The sequence below is a fragment of the Protomyctophum bolini genome, assembly GCF_963924005.1.
Source record: "Protomyctophum bolini genome assembly, chromosome: 6".
Taxonomy (NCBI): Eukaryota; Metazoa; Chordata; class Actinopteri; order Myctophiformes; family Myctophidae; genus Protomyctophum; species Protomyctophum bolini.
The window spans coordinates 43,446,912-43,466,806 of record NC_137867.1 but is presented as its reverse complement, the minus strand read 5'-3'; the positions used below and the strand labels follow the sequence as shown (position 1 = coordinate 43,466,806).

Genomic DNA, 19,895 nt, shown 5'->3' with positions numbered 1-19,895 from the left:
ATAATTCTTACAAATGTGCAATGAGCAATGTAATTGTTATGTCCATATCAAATGAACAAACACAAACATAGATACAGTGTTTGTTTATGTACTCGATACGTGATGATAGTACAGCTTCCATGTTCTTTATAGTTACGAGATGCGTATATCTGTTGGATGTCGCCAGTGAGGTCAGCCTTGTTCCTATCGTTTGTCTCATATCTTATTGTCATGTCAGTTATCCAGCACTTAACCCATTTAGGCCTGACGTCGGAAATAAAATAAAATAAGTCTTCTAAATCCTGACAGTTCTCTGAAAAACCTCATGTTTCTATATCAGTGGTGCTCAATATTTCATGTCAAGGACCCCAAAGATTGTATGTATTTGGCCGCCCGACCACCATCTGAAAATATGTTGTTTCAGGAGCCCCTCAGAAGCAAAGATTTGAGTTAAAAACGTTTGCTCTGAAATAATATATATAATTATATAATTATATATTCAAAGATTTGCCACATTTTCATGATTTTTCAAAAATAGCAGTACTACAAGCTCATAGGGTGCCGCGCAACGAGCTTGTAGATCTGCTGTTTTTCAATAGCTAAAGTATAACATAACGCTTAAAAACACCAAAAGGGGCTCCCGCCCAGAATGGTGTATTCCCTGTTCTGTGTTATAAACGTTGTGAACTTGTAGTCTCTGTGTCGCGTTCTTGTTCTCTCGGGCCAGCCGGCTCCAGGGGGTCCCCAGCTAAATGAAGAGTTTGGAACCAAATGGACCCTTATGGGTCTGTAAAGGCTCATTCATAGTCTGGATTTTCAGTGGTTTGGTGGTCACCTCACCACCGATAATCCAGACTATGAATAACGCTTAAGTCTGAGAGTGTACAAATGGAACCAAATGGACCCGTTGTGGTCCATTTGGTTCCATTTCGTACACTCTCAGAGTTAAACTTGGGGTCCTTGAAATTAAACTGGTTGAGAATCACTGCTAGAGCCGTAATAATCTTCTCTTATGGGTGGTCCCTGGCATATCATTTCAAATGGGGGGTCCGCAAATTAGTGTCAATGTGGGGGTCCTTGGCACGAAAGACATTTGGGAACCACTTGCCTAAGGAATACTGAATTCAACTGTCACACACCACCCAGCCTGTTAGAGCCAGAATGAGGGTCTTCTGGAGTGGAGATCACAACAAACATCTTTCAACATGGAAACGATTATCACGATTAGGACAAAAATAATTGCGATTGTCATCTGCAGCTAAAGCCCAAACAGACCACGTCAATGATTCACCATGTAACTCCTTGCAATGAAACATGCAACTCCTTGCAGTGCAACATGCAACTCCTTGCAGTGCAACATGCAACTCCTTGCAGTGCATCATGCAACTCCTTGCAATGTAACATGCAACTCCTTGCAATGCAACTCCTTGCAGTGCAACATGCAACTCCTTGCAGTGCAACATGCAACTCCTTGCAATGCAACTCCTTGCAGTGCAACATGCAACTCCTTGCAGTGCAACATGCAACTCCTTGCAATGCAGCATGCAACTACCATTAGGTGCATGACCTTTGAGGTGATTGACCTTTAAAACTGTTTTGTTGCAAGGAGTCACAACTAGTGTCGTTTGGGCTAAAGATAATGTTTTGACATCTTAGTGACAAAAGTGAAATAATGTTTCAGTGAGAAGGTAAGCAGTGCACAATAACAGACAGGTAGGCTAGGTAGGGGTGTATCTGTGTGTGTGTGTGTGTGTGTGTGTGTGTGTGTGTGTGTGTGTGTGTGTGTCTGCCTGTCTGTCCATAAGTGACAGTTACTTGATAAGGTGTATGTGGACACGTTGCAGTTCCCTTTAAACTTCAGCAGCTCCAAACACTTCTCTATCACACTCCTCACACAACACCGCACCACCACACACACACACACACACACACACACACACACACACACACACACACACACACACACACACACACACGCCTGCCTTGCATCATGTCAACAGAAACCTACCTAAATACCACCATCTGATGACATTTAGCCTCTCAGACCCATTTGAGCCACGGACCACCATCTGATGACATTTAGCCTCTCAGACCCAAAACTTTGTGTCAACGACAATGCCATGCTGTATTGATGTTGGAACCAATAGGAGAGATAACAGGCAGGCAAACATTGAATAATTGTTATTCTACGTTGTCGAAGTGTGTGTAAATTATGTAATGCAGATGTTTAACAATACTGTAATCGATCTTAGGAGCGTAAAATGAAACCATATATTATGGTCCACTTGTTCACACTCTCAAGTTAAAAGATAGATTATTATAAAAGGCTCCATTTGGTTACCAACTAACTCTCCATCATTTAGCTTCACACCTGGGACCACCTCAAGCACCACAGGTGGGTCCCCGGACCACTGGTTGAGAACCCATATATGCAACTAGATGAAAACACAGCTGTTTTAAAAAACGGCTTCAAATGCACGCGCGCGCGCGCGCGCACGCACACACACACACACACACACACACACACACACACACACACACAGAGAGAGAGCGTGGATGTGGAAACAATGTATCCCAGCTGAAGTGTTAGCCTACTCAACGTGGGACCCCCCCCCCCTCCAGTCCTCCACGGGCAAAAAATAACTGACTGAGAGTCGCGACGTAGGCTACACAATGTAACTATGGACCCCCGCTCTCAGAGTTAAAGGCGTGGGGGGGGGGGGGGGTCTAAAAAGTTTGAATAGACTTTAGCTTACAAAATGTATCCCAAAAGAAAAGAGCTTGACTTGTGGCGGCGGGCGAGTGGAGAGAGAGTAGTGGGTTTACCTTTCACTCGATACAATGTGTCCGTGTCTCTCCGCTATCCATTCGCCTTCTCTCTGTCTTCTTCAGCATGAAAAGCGTCCACTTCTTGTTTAGCGGTGTGTAATGTGTGTGTGTCACAGTGTGTCTTCCTCCTCCTGGAGTCCAAGGAGGTTGTAGCGTTCGGGCTGTCTCGTCTTTATATACTTTTGCTTCACATGGTGTGTGTGTGTGTGTGTGGGTTTTTTTCAACTACCTCTTTTTTGAACGGTCCTGTCCTGTCCTGACGCCCCCCCACCGGGCCCCCCTCCTCTTGTCCCCTCCTGTCCTGTCCTGTCCTAGTGTCCACACTACTGTCCACCCACCCCACACAGGCACACACACACACACACACACACACACAGAGAGAGAGTGGAGCGGACCAGGCGCGGCTTGGACAGAGGAAGTGAGAAGCAAGCTTGTGTGTGCAGTGTTGCCAGAGTTTGTGAGAGAAATAAGGAACCAAAACTAGAAATGCACTCTGTCGAGATGCCAACTTGCGCCTTGCATGGCCTACTTGTGAGAAAGCAGAGCACGCCATGATGAGGTGCTCGGAGTCCTAGAGCTCTCTGCTATAGGCTAGCCTACTTACTTGCACAAGTAATAAGACAGTGTTCCGTTAAGGCAGCGGTGGCCAAACGGTCTGCGGAGCGGTCTTGATATCGGAAGGTCGCTAGTTCGTATCCCCGGACCGGCACGTTAAAATTACCACCGCTGAAGTGCCCTTGGACAAGGCATTGAACCTCTACCATGAAATGTTCGATGAGCAGGGCCTGGCTGTAAACAAGTTCTTGAGCTTAGTCCAGTTACCCTGGGTAAACAAAGTACTTTCCTTTCCTTTCGTTCACCTCCACCATCTATTGTCTCTCTCTCTAGCTCACTGATGTGCTTTTGGAGGTCCAGCATGACCATGCCGCAGTATTGACCAGCATCGGCCCGGGCCGGCCTGCGCCGGTCTGGGCACCTAGGCGTGCCGTGAGTTCAAGTCCCGATCCTGACGAACTTTGCTGTGTGTATTGTAAGTATTGGCCAGCATTCACCTCGTGTTTGATGTGGTCGTTCAAGTAGAGGAGGCATTGTTTATTGTTTATAAGGATCCCCATTAGCTTTTGCCTTGACAAAAGCTAGTCTTCCTGGGGTCCGACACAGACAAACATTTAACATAGGCATTACTTACAATTGTTTACAAACACTAACTCAAAATAAAACATAGTAAAATAAAAAATAAAAGAAGAAAATAAAAAACATAGGAGAAAATAAAAAACTAAGAAACATAGCAAAACATCACTTTCAACCTACAGTCTATGCTTTCAACACATTATACATTTGAATTATTATTTTCCCAGGGTTACTGCAGTATGATTTACATAAGTTGTTCTTTTAACTTGATTTTAAAGATGAATTTTGTATTTGTATTGGTTATACACTTTGGTAGTGCATTCCAACCTATTACTGCTCTATAGATAATAGAAGATTTAAGAATATTTGTTCTTGGTTTAGGTGCCACCAAAACACCCGAACTGGCTTGTCTAGTCATGTTCGTCTCTTACATGTGCTACCTGTTCAAAGAAATACTGTGGTTTTTTTGTCCGTTAATACATTTCTGAAAAACGTAAGAATACGTGAATGTAATCTATTCTCAACAGTAAGCCATGATAGATTTCTGTGCATTTCTGCAATGTGTGTCCTGTTGGAACACTGGAGAGCTAATCTGGCAGCTTTGTTTTGAGCTATTTGTAATTTATTTATGTATGTCTGTTTTTGTAGCCGATGACCAGATGACTGGCATACATGTGTCAGTGGAGTGCGATGGAGGAGCTATAAGAATAGAAAATACACTTTAAACCTATATACTATTTACAGTAGGCTATATAGGTTTAAAGTACCTTATTATGAGTCCTATGAAAATATTTGAGAACCAGTGGTTTTGAAGCGGACATGGCAACCCTGGTGAGAAGCCGTGTGGCGAATAAGGAGGAGGGTCCATGGCTGGGGCTTAAAGTTGAGAAACACCGCCGCCTCCTGGAGATAGAAGGGAGCGCATGGCATAATTGTGACAATGCCTTTTGCAGGAAAACATTATTTATTTTGAGGGGTCCCTAAGGGGGTCCCCCAGGTGATGATTATGCGCAACATTGTTTTCTTACTCAACAGTAAACAGACCAACACATTTGAAAAACATTGAATTTTGTTTTTAAATCATGCCATGTTTTGCTTTTTTGAGGATGTTATTTGAAAATATTCTGAAACAATGTGTATAAACAAAATGTTGGAAACAAAAAACATAAAGGGACCCTTAAAAATGTGTCTGCGACCTGCAAATGGGCCCGACCCACTGTTTGGGAAACAGTGGTGTAGATCTGGTAAAGACACATTGATTGATTTATTGATTTATTGATTTATTGATTTATTGATTTATTGATTGATCGATTGATCCAACACCAGTAAGAAAACTTAAGCATGGCATGATGTGGTGATTGGTGCATTGGTCTAATATGGGCGGGACTTCCCAGCATCTCTCGGCAGTCATGCCTGCACAACAACACACATGTTTATCGTTATGTTGTTTGTGATTATATTTGCAGTGGGAATTCTGCATTTTTTATGGGAATCTATGTGTGATTAATGTCGGGTTATGTTTGTGCAATCATTTCATGTGGGGAACAAAACCCAGAGTGTCTGTGCGGTGGTATAGCCTGGGCAGCATTCCATTTCGTGTTTATGCTCAGGTCGGGAGCCGATGGTAACTTCCGTCATGTTGTAGTCCAATGATTTGTAGTCATCTGGCAGGAAACCACAAGGCGGAATCGGTACTATGAATGGCTACTAATAGTGGCCCTCTGGAGTGAGTGTGGAACTATAGTGTGAGTGTGGAAATGTAGTGGCCCTCTGGAGTGAGTGTGGAACTATTGTGGCCCTCTGGAGTGAGTGTGGAACTATAGTGGCCCTCTGGAGTGAGTGTGGCACTATAGTGGCCCTCTGGAGTGAGTGTGGAACTATAGTGGCCCTCTGGAGTGAGTGTGGAACTATAGTGGCCCTCTGGAGTGAGTGTAGAAATAATAGTGGCCCTCTCCATCGTCAAAGTTTCCCACCCCTGCATGCTGTAACTCAACATATACAGTAGCAGTACAGTACACTGAAGTCATGTCGTTCTATGGTGCCGCATGACTGTTTTGTAACAATGAAACAAAGACAATAGGCCCTGGAGTGAAGTGGTGATGATGATGATGATGATGATGATGATGGAATGCCGTTGGCAGAGAGAGATATACGATGAGCTCTCTCTCTCTCTCTCTCCCTCCCTGGCAGACAAACAGCGGCCTACTGTTGGCCGTGCACAGGCTGGAGTCACGCCAGAGGAGCGTAGAATAGAGTAGAGTATAGGCAGTGCTGGAAAGTAAATAAGTACCTTTACTTAAGTACTGTACTTAAGTAAAGTCTTGAGGTATTTGCACTTTACTTGAGCATTTCCAATTTCCAGTAGGTGTACTTCTACTCTGAAATTCCGCAATTTCCGCAATTTCCATTTCCGCAATTTCCGCAATTACCATTTCCGCAATTTCCGCAATTTCAACAATTTCCATTTATAACATTTCCGCAATTTCCGCAATTTCCATTTCCTCAATTTCCGCAATTCCGCAATTTCCGTTTCCGCAATTTCCGCAATTTCCATTTCCGCAATTTCCATTTTCATTTTTTGAAAATGTTGATGCCCTATGGTACCACATCAATACAGCATGGAATTGTGGACACAAATCAATTCAAAATACAAACTAATATAACCATAAACAAGCGTCACTGTGACCCAGACAGAAGCACAAAGTCAAAGTTGTACGATTTGTCACACAAGTTACCGCAGAGAACACATTTAATTTGACCCATCTCTTGGGAGTGGTGAGGGAATCATGAGTTGATTTGACCCCCAATCCAACAACCTTTTGATGCTGAGTGCCAAGCAGGGAGGCATTGGGTCACCATTTTTACAGTCTTTGGTATGACCCACGGCCGGGAATCGAACCCCAGACCTCCCAGTTTCAGGGCGGACACTCTAACCACAAGGCCACTGAGCTGGTCAGCACAGGAGCATGAAGAGAGAGAGAGAGAGCGCAGCAGACCACCCCTCCCCTACCCCACTAACTTCTCCCTGTGGCTTGTCATGTGTTTGCCCTCATGCGTGTAAAGAAAACGTCTAGGTTGAAAAGAGGCTTTTCACATACAGTATAAGGATGTATGCTATCTATAAACTCCAGGAATATCTCTAGGTACTGTAGTATAGGCTACTGTATTTGCATGCATGTATATGTAACCTATTTCTGTATGGTATGTATGTATGCATGTATGTACTGTATGTATGTGTATGTATGTAGGCCTATGTATGTATGTATGTATGTATGTATGTATGTATGCATGTATGCATGCATTGCATGCATGCATTGGATTAAAATGGGTGATGTTTAAAAAAGGCAAAAGCATGCTGTGCAGTTAGTATCTTGAATGGTTTTCATTTAGTTTTAGTCACATTTTAGTCACCTGGAATAGTCACATCACATTAGATAATTGACACAGGGGTGAAAAATGCATACGATTGTACCTTTTATTTATTTTTAATTATTTTTTTAAACAAAGCAAAAAAGAATCATGATAAAACATTAAAAAAATGAAAAATAAAATGCAGCATAACACAGCTTTGAAGACGTTTCTAGAATGGCGCCCATACAAAATGTGTGTGTGTGTGTGTGTGTGTGTGTGTGCGGGCGTGTGTGAGTGTGTGTGTGTGTGTTTGGCACAGTTAGATTATGGGTGCTATCTGGTACGCTTCTCAGTCACATGACATATACACGTGCAAAACTTTATGTAAGGTACAAAATATATAGGCTACTGTATATCAGTGGTTCCCAAACTTTTTCATGTCAAGGACCCCCAAATTGACACTAATTAGCCCCACGGACCCCCATTTGAAAAGATATACAAGAGAAGATTTCTACGGCTCTAGCAGTGATTCTCAACCAGTTTAATTTCAAGGACCCCCAGTTTGACATGCATTAGTCTACGGACCCCCCATTTAATGACATTTCTATCTCTGGGACCCTCAATTTATATTGTAAAATCTATGTAAATTTTACTCTGAGAGTGATTTACAGACCCATAAGGGTCCTTTTGGTTCCAAACTATCATTTAGCTGGGCGCAAATCTTTGAATGTTATATTCTTTCAGACCACATTTTGAACTCAAATCTTTGAATGTTATATTCTTTCAGACCACATTTTGAACTCAAATCTTTGAATGTTATATTCTTTCAGACCACATTTTGAACTCAAATCTTTGAATGTTATATTCTTTCAGACCACATTTTTAACTCAAATCTTTGCTTCTGGGGGGGGGGGGGGGGGGTCCTTGACATGAACATTTTTTAGAACAACTGAAATAGAAACATGAGGTTTTTCAGAAAACTGTCAGGATGTCAGGAAGACATTTGTAGAATCGTCCTCATGTCTAAATGGCTTAAACAAGGACTAAAAACCCCCCAAAAAACATGTGGACAGTAGACAGTACATGAGCAATTCACAACCTGTGGGACTGACTGAGCCCCCTGGTGGGCCCTGAGGGTATGCCATGTAGGCTAAAACATGCAAGATTCTATAAAAAGAAAGGACATCTTTCTTTAAAACTTTTAGGGAAAAAAGGGTATCATCGTGACACCGATAATTAAATAACTACACTAATATGTATTTGTATTTAGTTCATAAAGTTAACATAACTATACTTACTTGAAAGGCATGTGAAATTAAATATTTCTTTAACTTTTCAACATTCCAATTTAAAAACAGCAAAAAAAAGCAAAAACTAGCCGATCTACAAGCTCAAAACGTGTCGCAGTGCGACGCGTTTTGAGCTTGTAGATCGGTTAGTTTTGCTACAACAGTAACGCAATATACAATGTGGCCCTCTGGAGTGAGTGTGGAAATATAGTGGCCCTCTGGAGTAAGTGTGGAACTATAGTGGCCCTCTGGAGTGAGTGTGGAAATATAGTGGCCCTCTGGAGTAAGTGTGGAACTATAGTGGCCCTCTGGAGTGAGTGTGGAAATATAGTGGCCCTCTGGAGTGAGTGTGGAACTATAGTGGCCCTCTGGAGTAAGTGTGGAACTATAGTGGCCCTCTGGAGTGAGTGTGGAAATATAGTGGCCCTCTGGAGTAAGTGTGGAACTATAGTGGCCCTCTGGAGTGAGTGTGGAACTATAGTGGCCCTCTGGAGTGAGTGTGGAAATATAGTGGCCCTCTGGAGTAAGTGTGGAACTATAGTGGCCCTCTGGAGTGAGTGTGGAACTAATAACTATAGTGGCCAGCTCCCTCGTCAAAGTTGCCCATCCCTGACCTAAAGGGAAATTTTACCGCTGGGAGAAACTGCAGTCACTCATTTTGACCTGAGATCCGATTCAAAAAATGTTTTCTACATCCTGACAGTTTTCTGAAAAAGCTATGTTTTTATGTCAGTCGTTCTTCGATTTTTCAAAATGAGCAGACCTACAAGCTCGTAGCGCTATATGAGCTTGTAGATATGCTATTTTTCAATAGCTAAAGCATAACATAATGCTAACACCAAAAGGGGTTCCCGCCCAAAATGGGTTAAGTGGTCATCTGGGCGGGGGTCACGGACGCTTTCAACAATATATGAATGAATGCAGACATTATGGACACTCACAAGAGTCCAGGTCCATTCCGTCCAACGATCCGGTTCGGTTTCACATGACAGACACGCACACTCAGAGGAGGTGGGTATATAGGTGTATAGGATGAGGTCCATTCCGGTCCCAAGGTAATCCGATCCGGTCCAGTTTTAGAGTTCCTCAAAATGCAGCGACTATGTCGTGCACGCACGCACACACACACACACACACACACACACACACACAGTCTAATCCAGTGGTCTGTCCCAACCGGGGGGAGGTAGTCCCAACATTTTAAAACGTCATCATGTTGGCACAAAATCATCATCACGTCCCATCTCCTCCATGTAAAGGTCACGGTATAAAGCACGTTAATGAAGGGAATAAAAAAAAATAATCCATCCTCCATCTTCTTCTCTGCAGGTTCAGAACTGCGCTACGCCAACACCCGGTGTGTGTGTGTGTGTGTGTGTGTGTGTGTGTGTGTGTGTGTGTGTGTGTGTGTATGCGCGCGGTCTCACGCCTTCTCTATCATCTCTGTAGGGGTAGAATGTCCAAATAAATAATAATATTGATGTAAAAGCCTCAAAAGTAGCAGATCTACAACTTAAGCTCAAAGGCTTAAACCCATTTAGGCCGATTCTAAAAGAAATGTCTTCTAAATCCTAACAGTTTACTGAAAAACCTCATGTTTCTATGTCAGTGGTGCTCAACCTTTTTCATGTCAAGGACCCCCAGAATTATCTGTATTTGGCTGCGGACCCCCCATCTGAAAATATGTAGTTCCAGGGTTTGAGGACCAGTGCTGTAGAACATGGGTTTTCAACCGGGTATTGCAGGTGGTCCCTGGCCTTATAGTATTCAGAAAAATCGTATTTTCTTTTGTTAAAAAACTCAAACTCAGTTGGGTCAAACTCCGTTGAAAACCCACGCCGAGACGGGGTTGGCGAAAGGGCCTTTTTGTGTGGAGTTTGCATGTTCTCCCCTTGTCCCCTAGGGCAGGTACCCTCACAAAAAACATGCAATCCTGGTCTCTAAACTGCCTCCCCCTGGCCAGCCGGGGCGCCTGATGGAAGGGAAAGGAACTGGTTGGAATAACCAGGGAAAAGGAGCAACTTGGACACCCAGGCATGAAGGAAGCATGAGTTAAAGTCCGTTGCTCTCCCCTTGTCCCCCATATATGGGGACTAGGTTGGCGGAGGGTGTGTAGAGCCCAGGATCACATTAGATAATTGACACAGGGGTGAAAAAATTTGTTACAAAATCGTGGGATAAAAATTATATATAGAAAAAAAGAAAACCCACGCCGTAGTTTGATCAAGTATAGCAAAGGAAACGTTAGAATACGAAGAACACGGACAATATTCTTTATTATTTTCGCTGCAGTGGTAGACGGACGACGCGCGTACGAGAAAAAAAATATATATACACGATATACGTATAATACGCTCGCATTTAACCACATATTTAAACCCTATGTGGTTCAGCCGTTTCCAATGCTATACCAACCCATACTCACCAGTAGGTTACTGATCAAGACCAGAGCTATAGAGTAAAACAGAATTACGACAACTGCGTTCCCTTCATGGGGCTTCAGTCTTCTACACAGACTTCTATTGGCGAAGAGTGACAATGTCCTGGGCCGGAAGTTGGCAGAATGCACTGGACTCAGGCAACAGCCCAGCTTAAATGATCTTACATCCCTTTATTTTAGATAATTTCTTTTTAGGAATAGCACAACGTAAACATTACAGAGACTTTAGTTGTCACTGTACAATACTTTAAAACAGTTGTCATGTCCTCGTTGAAAACAATGTATTTCAAACTCCAGCTTGTCACTCTCCACTCCAGGCTGCATGAACAGCACTCGCGAGCGCTCAGTTTTCTGACCCCTCAATGTCGTAACTCAGTCTTACGCTTTGGCTCTGATCAAGACCACGCAATGGATTTTCAGTGGTGAGGTGACCACCACAACTCCAACATTGACGTCACTGAGCCGCGGTGAAGAGCAAACCACCGCTCTCCCCAGCCCTTCTCTTTGTTTTTAATCACCACCGCTCATCCAACCACAACATAGGCGACATCCAAACCACCGCTCCGGTGGTCACCTCACCACCGGAGCGGTGGTCACCTCACCTCACCACCGGAGCGGTGGTCACCTCACCACCAGAGCGGTGGTCACCTCACCACCGGAGCGGTGGTCACCTCACCTCACCACCGGAGCGGTGGTCACCTCACCACCGGAGCGGTGGTCACCTCACCTCACCACCGAAAATCCAAACTATGAATAATAGGCCTATAGTCGGACAACGCGAACAACAACAACAACAACGTCTCTGCTTCAGCAGAGCCTACTGGCTCCATCACATGGTCTGGATAAGTAAACCTAGTGGTGGATATGGGTTGATAACACTCAAACCCTCCGCTATACGATGATGATGGGAGGCCCTGAGTGTCTCCAGGGTAACTGTCCTGTCCCGTAGAGACTCCTCCAGATATTGTCCCGTACATCCGAGCTCTACGAGTTGACCAGCTCGTGGGAAACGAACCGCTCGAGCCTCTCCAGGTACAGTATATGGAGAGACTCACCCTGAAGGCCTGCTCATACTCCACTTTTATAGGTGGTCACCTTATCACCTTAAAACTGGAGTATGAACAGGCCGTTAAGCATGTCCAGGTGCTATCCCATATGGACACTTATAAACCCCATACGGTTGATGGTGGGAGGCCCTATACGTGTCTCCAGGTTAACTGTCCCATTGAGAGCCTCAGCATCAAAATATCACGACGCGAATATCGTCAAAAATGCTATTTTTGAAAACCCTATACGGTTGATGATGGGAGCCTCAGCGTCTGAGCCCTACAAGGTGGGGGGGGGGGGGCGGCAGTGGCTTCAGGGGTAAGATCAGCCGGATGGGAAACCGCGAGGTTCCCAGTTGGATCCCTGTGGGGCTCCCCAAAAGTGTCCTTGAGCGAGACGCTGAACCCCCTAATGATTCTGAATGGCTCCCGATGAGCAGGTTGGTGCCTTAGCATGGTTTCCTCCATCGGTGTGTGTGTGTGTGTGTGTGTGTGTGTGTGTGTGTGTGTGTGTGTGTGAATGGGATGAATGTAAAATGCAGCAGTCTATGTGAAGCTCCTTCGGATAAAAGGCTGCTCCATAAAATGGCACCATTCATATTTCTCTACAGGTTGACCAGCTCGTGGGAGACGAACTGCTTCAGCCTCTCCAGGTACTGTCCGTAGAGCTCCACGTCGTTGTGCCCCGCCCCCTCCACCCACAGCGGCTCCACGGGGCGCTGGCAGCGCTCGTACAGCGCCAGGCCGTGGGAGAAGTCGATCACCTCGTCCTCCGTCCCGTGGATCACCAGCACCGGAGACGTCACCTTGGAGATCTTGTCGATGCTGCGGAGGGGGAGGGGGGGGGGGGGGGGGGGGAAGAGAGAGAGAGAGAGGGGGGGGGGGGGGGAGAGGGGGAGGGGGAGAGAGGGGGGGGGGGAGAGAGGGGGGGGGGGAGAGAGAATAACAATGTTATTGTCCCGTCGCAGTCCCGCCCCCTCCAGAGACCCGGAAAGAATTCCCCGTAAATCTTCCTCATAGAAAAATAAATCATGACAATAAACACAATGTTTTGGGGCTAATCAAATAATTAGAAGGAAAAAAAAAGGTAGGATACAAAAAAAAAGTTTTGTTTTTATTCGTACAAATTATTTAATCTCTTCACGTAACAAAAAAAAGTTTGAAAATTGTTGGAATAAAAGGATTTTCAATGTCAGAGACATAAATGAATAAATACATTCGTAGTGGTATTTGTACAAACATATGAACAGGGCTGCCACTGACTTTTTACGGGCACTAAGGTTTTAGTTCCGACATAGTGGAGTGGGAAGAGTTTAAAGCATTGCGGACTGGCACTGCTGCTGCCCAACATGAACACCGTGTCTCGACATACTGTCCCTTATTATCGTTAAGTCGGGTAGTGTACACTGTTTATTTTTGCACCGAGGAGCCATGTGTGTCTGACTGTCTGACTACGTCGCCTCGGCTAAAAAGTAAACAAAAGGGAAGCCTCAAGCCTGATGTATGCTTCGCCGTACGATGTGTCGCATGTTAAAAAAATAGCTGATCTGCAAGCTCACAACGTGTCGCAACACGTTGTGAGCTAGTAGTAGTAAAAAAAAATCTAAATATTGCTTTGATGCTCATATTATCCTTAGGAAGTATTAAGTTGTTTTTATTAGAATATGCATTCCATAGGGCTGGACCTAGATTTTAGCAAATTTAGATTTTTTTAAATAATGGGATGAATCTACAACAAGAGCCATTCTAGGGCTAAATCTAGAGTTGCAATACCCTCCATTGACTCCCCACTCATCAATACCCTCCATTGACTCCCCACTCATCAATACCCTCCATTGACTCCCCACTCATCAATACCCTCCATTGACTCCCCACTCATCCAATAAATAAATACCCTCCATTGACTCCCCACTCATCAATACCCTCCATTGACTCCCCACTCATCAATACCCTCCATTGACTCCCCACTCATCAATACCCTCCATTGACTCCCCACTCATCAATACCCTCCATTGACTCCCCACTCATCCAATAAATATAGTTTTGCTATAAGTTATTCATCCCTCTTTTATCCATCCGGCGAGACGAGTCGCCGCATTTTAGGAGCACCAAGAAACTCCTCCAGGTGCTCCTCTGAGTACTAGAAACTCCTCCAGGTGCTCCTCTGAGTACTAGAAACTCCTCATCTGAGTACTAGAAACTCCTCCAGGTGCTCCTCTGAGTACTAGAAACTCCTCATCTGAGTACTAGAAACTCCTCCAGGTGCTCCTCTGAGTACTAGAAACTCCTCCAGGTGCTCCTCTGAGGACTAGACCAAAAAAGTTGTGTGCAGCTCTGCATATAAATGTTGCGCAGGCAGAGCAATGATGTGTAAAATGACTATTATTCTCCTGTTTGTCACAGGATTCTGCCACCAGAGGGAGCTATTGGGCTATTGATGTGTGTCCATTTACCCTGCTATCTTGACCATGTAGTGAAGTGGGTTCTCAAACAGTTTCATGTCAAGGACCCCCAAATTGACACTCATTAGCCCCACAGAAACCCCTCATTTGAAATGATATGCCAGGATACCACCATAAGAGAAGGTTTTTGCGGCTCGACTAGCAGTGATTCTCAACCCGTTTCATTTGAAGGACCACCCCCGGTTTGACCTCAATTAGGCTACGGACCCCCCATTTAATGGCATTTCTATCTCTGGGACCCCAAATGTATATTGTAAAAATCTATGTTAATTTAACTCTGAGAGACCCTAACGGGTCAATTTGGTTCCGTTTGTACACTCTCTGAGTTTGGTTCCTATAATTAACATTTAGCTGGGGACCCCCTGGAACTCCCCGAAGGACCCCTGGGGGTCCCCGGACCCCACTTTGAGAACCACTGATGTAGTGTAGAAATGATGATTCATGATCATAATAACGTTGTTTTTTTTTAACACATTATAAGTAGATCAAGATGATCTGATATTTTCGAAAGGAATTTAATACAGCGTAAGAGGTTAAACTTGTGCGTGTGTGCGCGTGTGTGTGTTCGTGTGTGCGTGCGTGCGTGCGTGTACATGCACTCACTTGGGGAACGTGTCGAAGCAGTAGGTCTTCTTGATATCGGGGAAGGCCACCCTCATGTGTTTTTGTTTGTGTGTGTGTGTGTGTGTGTGTGCGTGTGTGTTCGTGTGCATGTGTGTGTTCGTGTGCATGTGTGTGTTCGTGGATTAAGAGCGTCTGCTAAATGCCTAAATTGTAATTCGTGTGTGTGTGTGTGTGTGTGTGTGTGTGTGTGTGTGCGTGTGTGTGCGTGTGTGTGTGCGTGTGTGTGTTCGTGTGTGCGTGTGTGCATGCACTCACTTGGGGAAGGCGTCGAAGCAGTAGGTCTTCTTGGTGTCGGGGAAGGCCACCCTCATCCCGGAGGTCAGCGGGGAGTGCAGGACCACCGCGGCGCTCTCGTACCGCGCCGCCAGGTCCACCGACGGCACCGTGCCGATGCTCTGGCCGTACACGATCACGTTCTCCGGACGCACGCCGTACCTGCACCAAAACCATCCACATTAATACCGTACACGATCACGTTCTCCGGACGCACGCCGTACCTGCACCAAAACCATCCACATTAATACCGTACACGATCACGTTCTCCGGACGCACGCCGTACCTGCACCAAAACCATCCACATTAATACCGTACACGATCACGTTCTCCGGACGCACGCCGTACCTGCACCAAAACCATCCAGATTAATACCGTACACGATCACGTTCTCCGGACGCACGCCGTACCTGCACCAAAACCATCCAAATTAAACCGGATAAGAAAATAACATTTTTTTTGTGACATTCATTTTCATTTATTTTTCTTTTTTCTTTTAGGTTTTATGACCTCAATTACACCCAAAAAACCTGAACTTTGAACATTCAGTGGATTTTCTGAAAAAGCTGTTTTCTGAAAAAGCCGTTTCTGTAGTCATTCATTCCCAAAACATGTTCATGTTCATATCAATCATCAAGAATATATGTAATTGGGTCGCCGAACCCCATCTGAAAATATGTTGTTCCAGGGACCCCCCCCCCCCAGAAGCAAAGATTTGAGTTAAAAACGTTCGCTTTGAAAGAAAATATATCAACAAATTTTCACTTTTTTCAAAAAATACCAGACCTACAAGCTCGTGTGCCGCACTACAAGCTTGTAGATCTGTTATTTTTCAATAGCTAAAGTGTAGCATTACTCTTAAAGTTCGTTTCGCTTCAGCCCCTGCCCTTTTACCCGTCTGTAAAACAACTGCTCTCTCCAGACCACGGATGCAGCATTTACTACATGGTGAAAGAAATGCAACTGGCCCTCCTTCTCCTTTCCATGCCATAGAGCAGCATTCAGGAGAATAGCTTTTTAGTCTCCTGAACTTGAACACAGCATTTTGCGCTGAACGAAGTTGTTTTAGAAATCCATGTCGTACACACCGATCTCCACTAGCACTAGCTAAAGAGTGCTGGGTTGCACCCCGAAGAATAGCAGATCTACAAGCTCTCAACATGTCACGCTGCGACGCGTTGTGAGCTTGTAGATCTGCTATTTTTGTCCAAAAGGGTCCCTCTCTTACGGGATTTTAGTCCCTGCCTCTCCAACACTCTCTGCACGTCCCTGCTAGTGACTACTAACAGAGTCTGACTAGTGGTAGGTCTCTATGCCAGGATGATGTGCTGATGATGTGCACTCAGGCATGGACTGGTACTGTACTGTACTGTACTGTACTCCAAATAAAGTTATGAGGAGAGTCACAGTCCACTGACACACACACCAAGACAAGATAAAGTCAAGCTCCACTGAATTTGGTTTTCTGCTGCCTTGCCAAGAGCGTGAGCACACGCGCACGCTCACACGCTCGCTCACACACACACACACACACACACACGCACACACACACACACACACACACACACACACACACACAGTCACAGTCACGGTCCAATAGATTCGGTTGCTTTCCTGAGAGGCGATGAGGATGGGTGGACGAAGATAGGAGGGGAGGTGTGTGTGTGTGTGTGTGTGTGTGTGTGTGTGTGTGTGTGGTGTTGGGGGGGGGGGGGGGGTAGTACAGGAGATAACAGAACAAAGAGGGGAGAGAACTAAACTAAGAGAGAGTATACATGTAGGACAGTCACCATTACAAGTAGGTCATTTTTATTTATTTATATATATATATATATATATATATATTTTTTTTTTTATCCCACGATTTTGTGATATAGTGATATCGTATAAGAGAGTGGCGACACTATAGCGTTGACTCCCATTGTAACAATGGAATGTGGAAGTGCTCATTCTATCTCAATGGATAGTTCCAGCCATATAGGAGCAGTGTTTGGAACTATAGCCCATAGGCACTCGCTTTGCGGCGAGATCAAAGCGTGCCGCTACTCTCCTACGACCTCCTCTACACTCTGCTGTGGGGTATAGAGTAGAGAAGCCTCTTATTTCCAGATTCTAGACTGGCCATGATTCTGATTTTTCCTGAATTAAATGAACGCAGTTGGCGTAACTCTGTCTATATCTATAAGGCTCTGCGTGTGTAGTGTGAAGTTGAAGCCAGGACTGCAGACCAAGGACCGTATAAAGAGGACGAGACGCCAAGACCGTACGGGCGACGCCATGGTGCTCCATGGAAGGAAAGAAACATGCGCAGTTGAGACCAGGAAGTTGTACATGCCCAAATGTGTGCATGTACAACTTCCTTGGTCTCAACTGCGCATGTTTGTTTTCCTTCCATGGAGCACCATGGAGCAACATGGCGTCGCCCGTACGGTCTTTGCGTCCTGTCCTCTTTAGACAGTCCTTGCTGCAGACGAGGAAGTGAAAACAAGTCACAAGTCACGGCGTGGGCGAGTCAGTGAGTCAGAGACTGACCGAGAATAACCACAACACCAGCAGCACTATACCAGTGTTGTTTTAACCACAACACCAGCAGCACTATACCAGTGTTGTTTTAACCACAACACCAGCAGCACTATAGCAGTGTTGTTTTAACCACAACACCAGCAGCACTGTACCAGTGTTGTTTTAACCACAACACCAGCAGCACTATAGCAGTGTTGTTTTAACCACAACACCAGCAGCACTATACCAGTGTTGTTTTAACCACAACACCAGCAGCACTATACCAGTGTTGTTTTAGCGCTATAGTCTCTTGAATAGTTTTAATTTAGTTATTTAGACACCCGGAATGTTTTAGTGTTTAGTCTAGTTTCAGTCGACTAAATATCATGGGATTTTAGTCGACTAAAGCTACAGTTGATTTAGTCGACTGAAATGCATTTTGGCGGGCTTTGATGCCGTCGTAATGACTGCTTTTACACCTGCTGAAAATAGCCGACCCACAAGCTCACAACGCGTCGCAGTTTTACTAGTAATCATAGCTTAGTTTTTATGTAGTTTCCATTTAGTTTTCGTCAGTGGGAAAAGGTAGTCGACGAACATTTTTCGTCTTAAGTTTTAGTCGAAGAAATCAACACTGCCGTGCACTGAGAATGACCACAACGCCAGGGATCAGGGAGGAGTTTCGCTCAGAACGGGTTATTCTGGTTGACATTTTCCTGCCTACCAGTTGACTAGTAGGCTATAGAGCGTCGCCGTCCCGCCCCCTTTCATGATGACGACAGGCCCAGGAATTATTTCCTGTGCATTTTTTCCTCATAGACATTTAAAAATAAAAATAAAATAAACACTGTATGGTTTGGGTGTCAGATGACAAAATGACATAAAAACTTGATCCACAACAGTAATGGGTCTGCCCTGTCAGTTTTTATACCCCAACTTGTCCATTCCATTTCCACCGCATGCCTGTCAGAATTATGCTTCCATTGTACCCTCGCAGTGCGTTGACTGTCGGAGATATTAAATAATTAAATACACGCTGTATGGTTTCTTTGATTCGGGTGTCAAGCTGACAAAATATCATGACCTTCCCAAACACATGCATGCTCTGCTCTCTCTACCTGTCCTCAAACGAGCACGACAGCATGCTCTGCTCTCTCTACCCGTCCTCAAACCAGCATGACAGCATGCTCTGCTCTCTCTACCTGTCCTCAAACCAGCATGACAGCATGCTCTGCTCTCTCTACCTGTCCTCAAACCAGCATGACAGCATGCTCTGCTCTCTCTACCCGTCCTCAAACGAGCATGACAGCATGCTCTGCTCTCTCTACCTGTCCTCTAACGAGCACGACAGCATGCTCTGCTCTCTCTACCTGTCCTCAAACGAGCATGACAGCATGCTCTGCTCTCTCTACCTGTCCTCAAACGAGCATGACAGCATGCTCTGCTCTCTCTACCTGTCCTCAAACCAGCATGACAGCATGCTCTGCTCTCTCTACCTGTCCTCAAACCAGCATGACAGCATGCTCTGCTCTCTCTACCTGTCCTCAAACCAGCATGACAGCATGCCTCTGCTCTCTCTACCCGTCCTCAAACGAGCATGACAGCATGCCTCTGCTCTCTCTACCTGTCCTCAAACCAGCACGACAGCATGCTCTGCTCTCTCTACCCGTCCTCAAACGAGCATGACTAATCAGAATAATAATGGTCAGATCACATAACCGTGCGGTGCGGCTGCCCCGTCTGGTCTGTTGTTGTGGTCTGTTGTTGTGGTCTGTTGTTGTGGTCTGTTGTTGTGGTCTGTTGTTGTGGTCGGCACTTTAGGATATTCTTCAACACTACAACAAGCGATCACACCGTTTTAAAGTGGACTTTCATGACAAGCAGCTCAGCGGTCGGTGCACTGGCTGTTCAAAGGTGACTTTAAGCATAATAGGCAGTCTAGCCTTGAAAGACGGCCGTAAATTGTAGG

The 19,895-nt window shown here is 45.0% G+C and overlaps 2 protein-coding genes across 2 annotated transcripts in view; both read right to left on the bottom strand.

The window, feature by feature from the left end:
• Nucleotides 1–3,070, bottom strand: part of cemip2 (cell migration inducing hyaluronidase 2) — a 90,987-nt gene extending 87,917 nt beyond the window's left edge. Inside the window, 1 exon segment of the mRNA XM_080766532.1 lies at nt 2,806–3,070. The gene's annotated coding sequence lies outside the window, so the exon portion shown is untranslated.
• An 8,731-nt stretch (nt 3,071–11,801) lies between these two features.
• Nucleotides 11,802–19,895, bottom strand: part of LOC308317485 (alpha/beta hydrolase domain-containing protein 17B) — a 29,172-nt gene continuing 21,078 nt past the window's right edge. Inside the window, exons 2-3 of the mRNA XM_080766531.1 lie at nt 15,407–15,586; nt 11,802–12,890 (exon numbers count right to left, since the gene is read on the bottom strand). Of these exons, the coding sequence (XP_080622657.1) occupies nt 12,671–12,890; nt 15,407–15,586 (400 nt within the window). The 3' untranslated portion in view covers nt 11,802–12,670. The remainder of the gene's footprint in view (nt 12,891–15,406; nt 15,587–19,895) is intronic.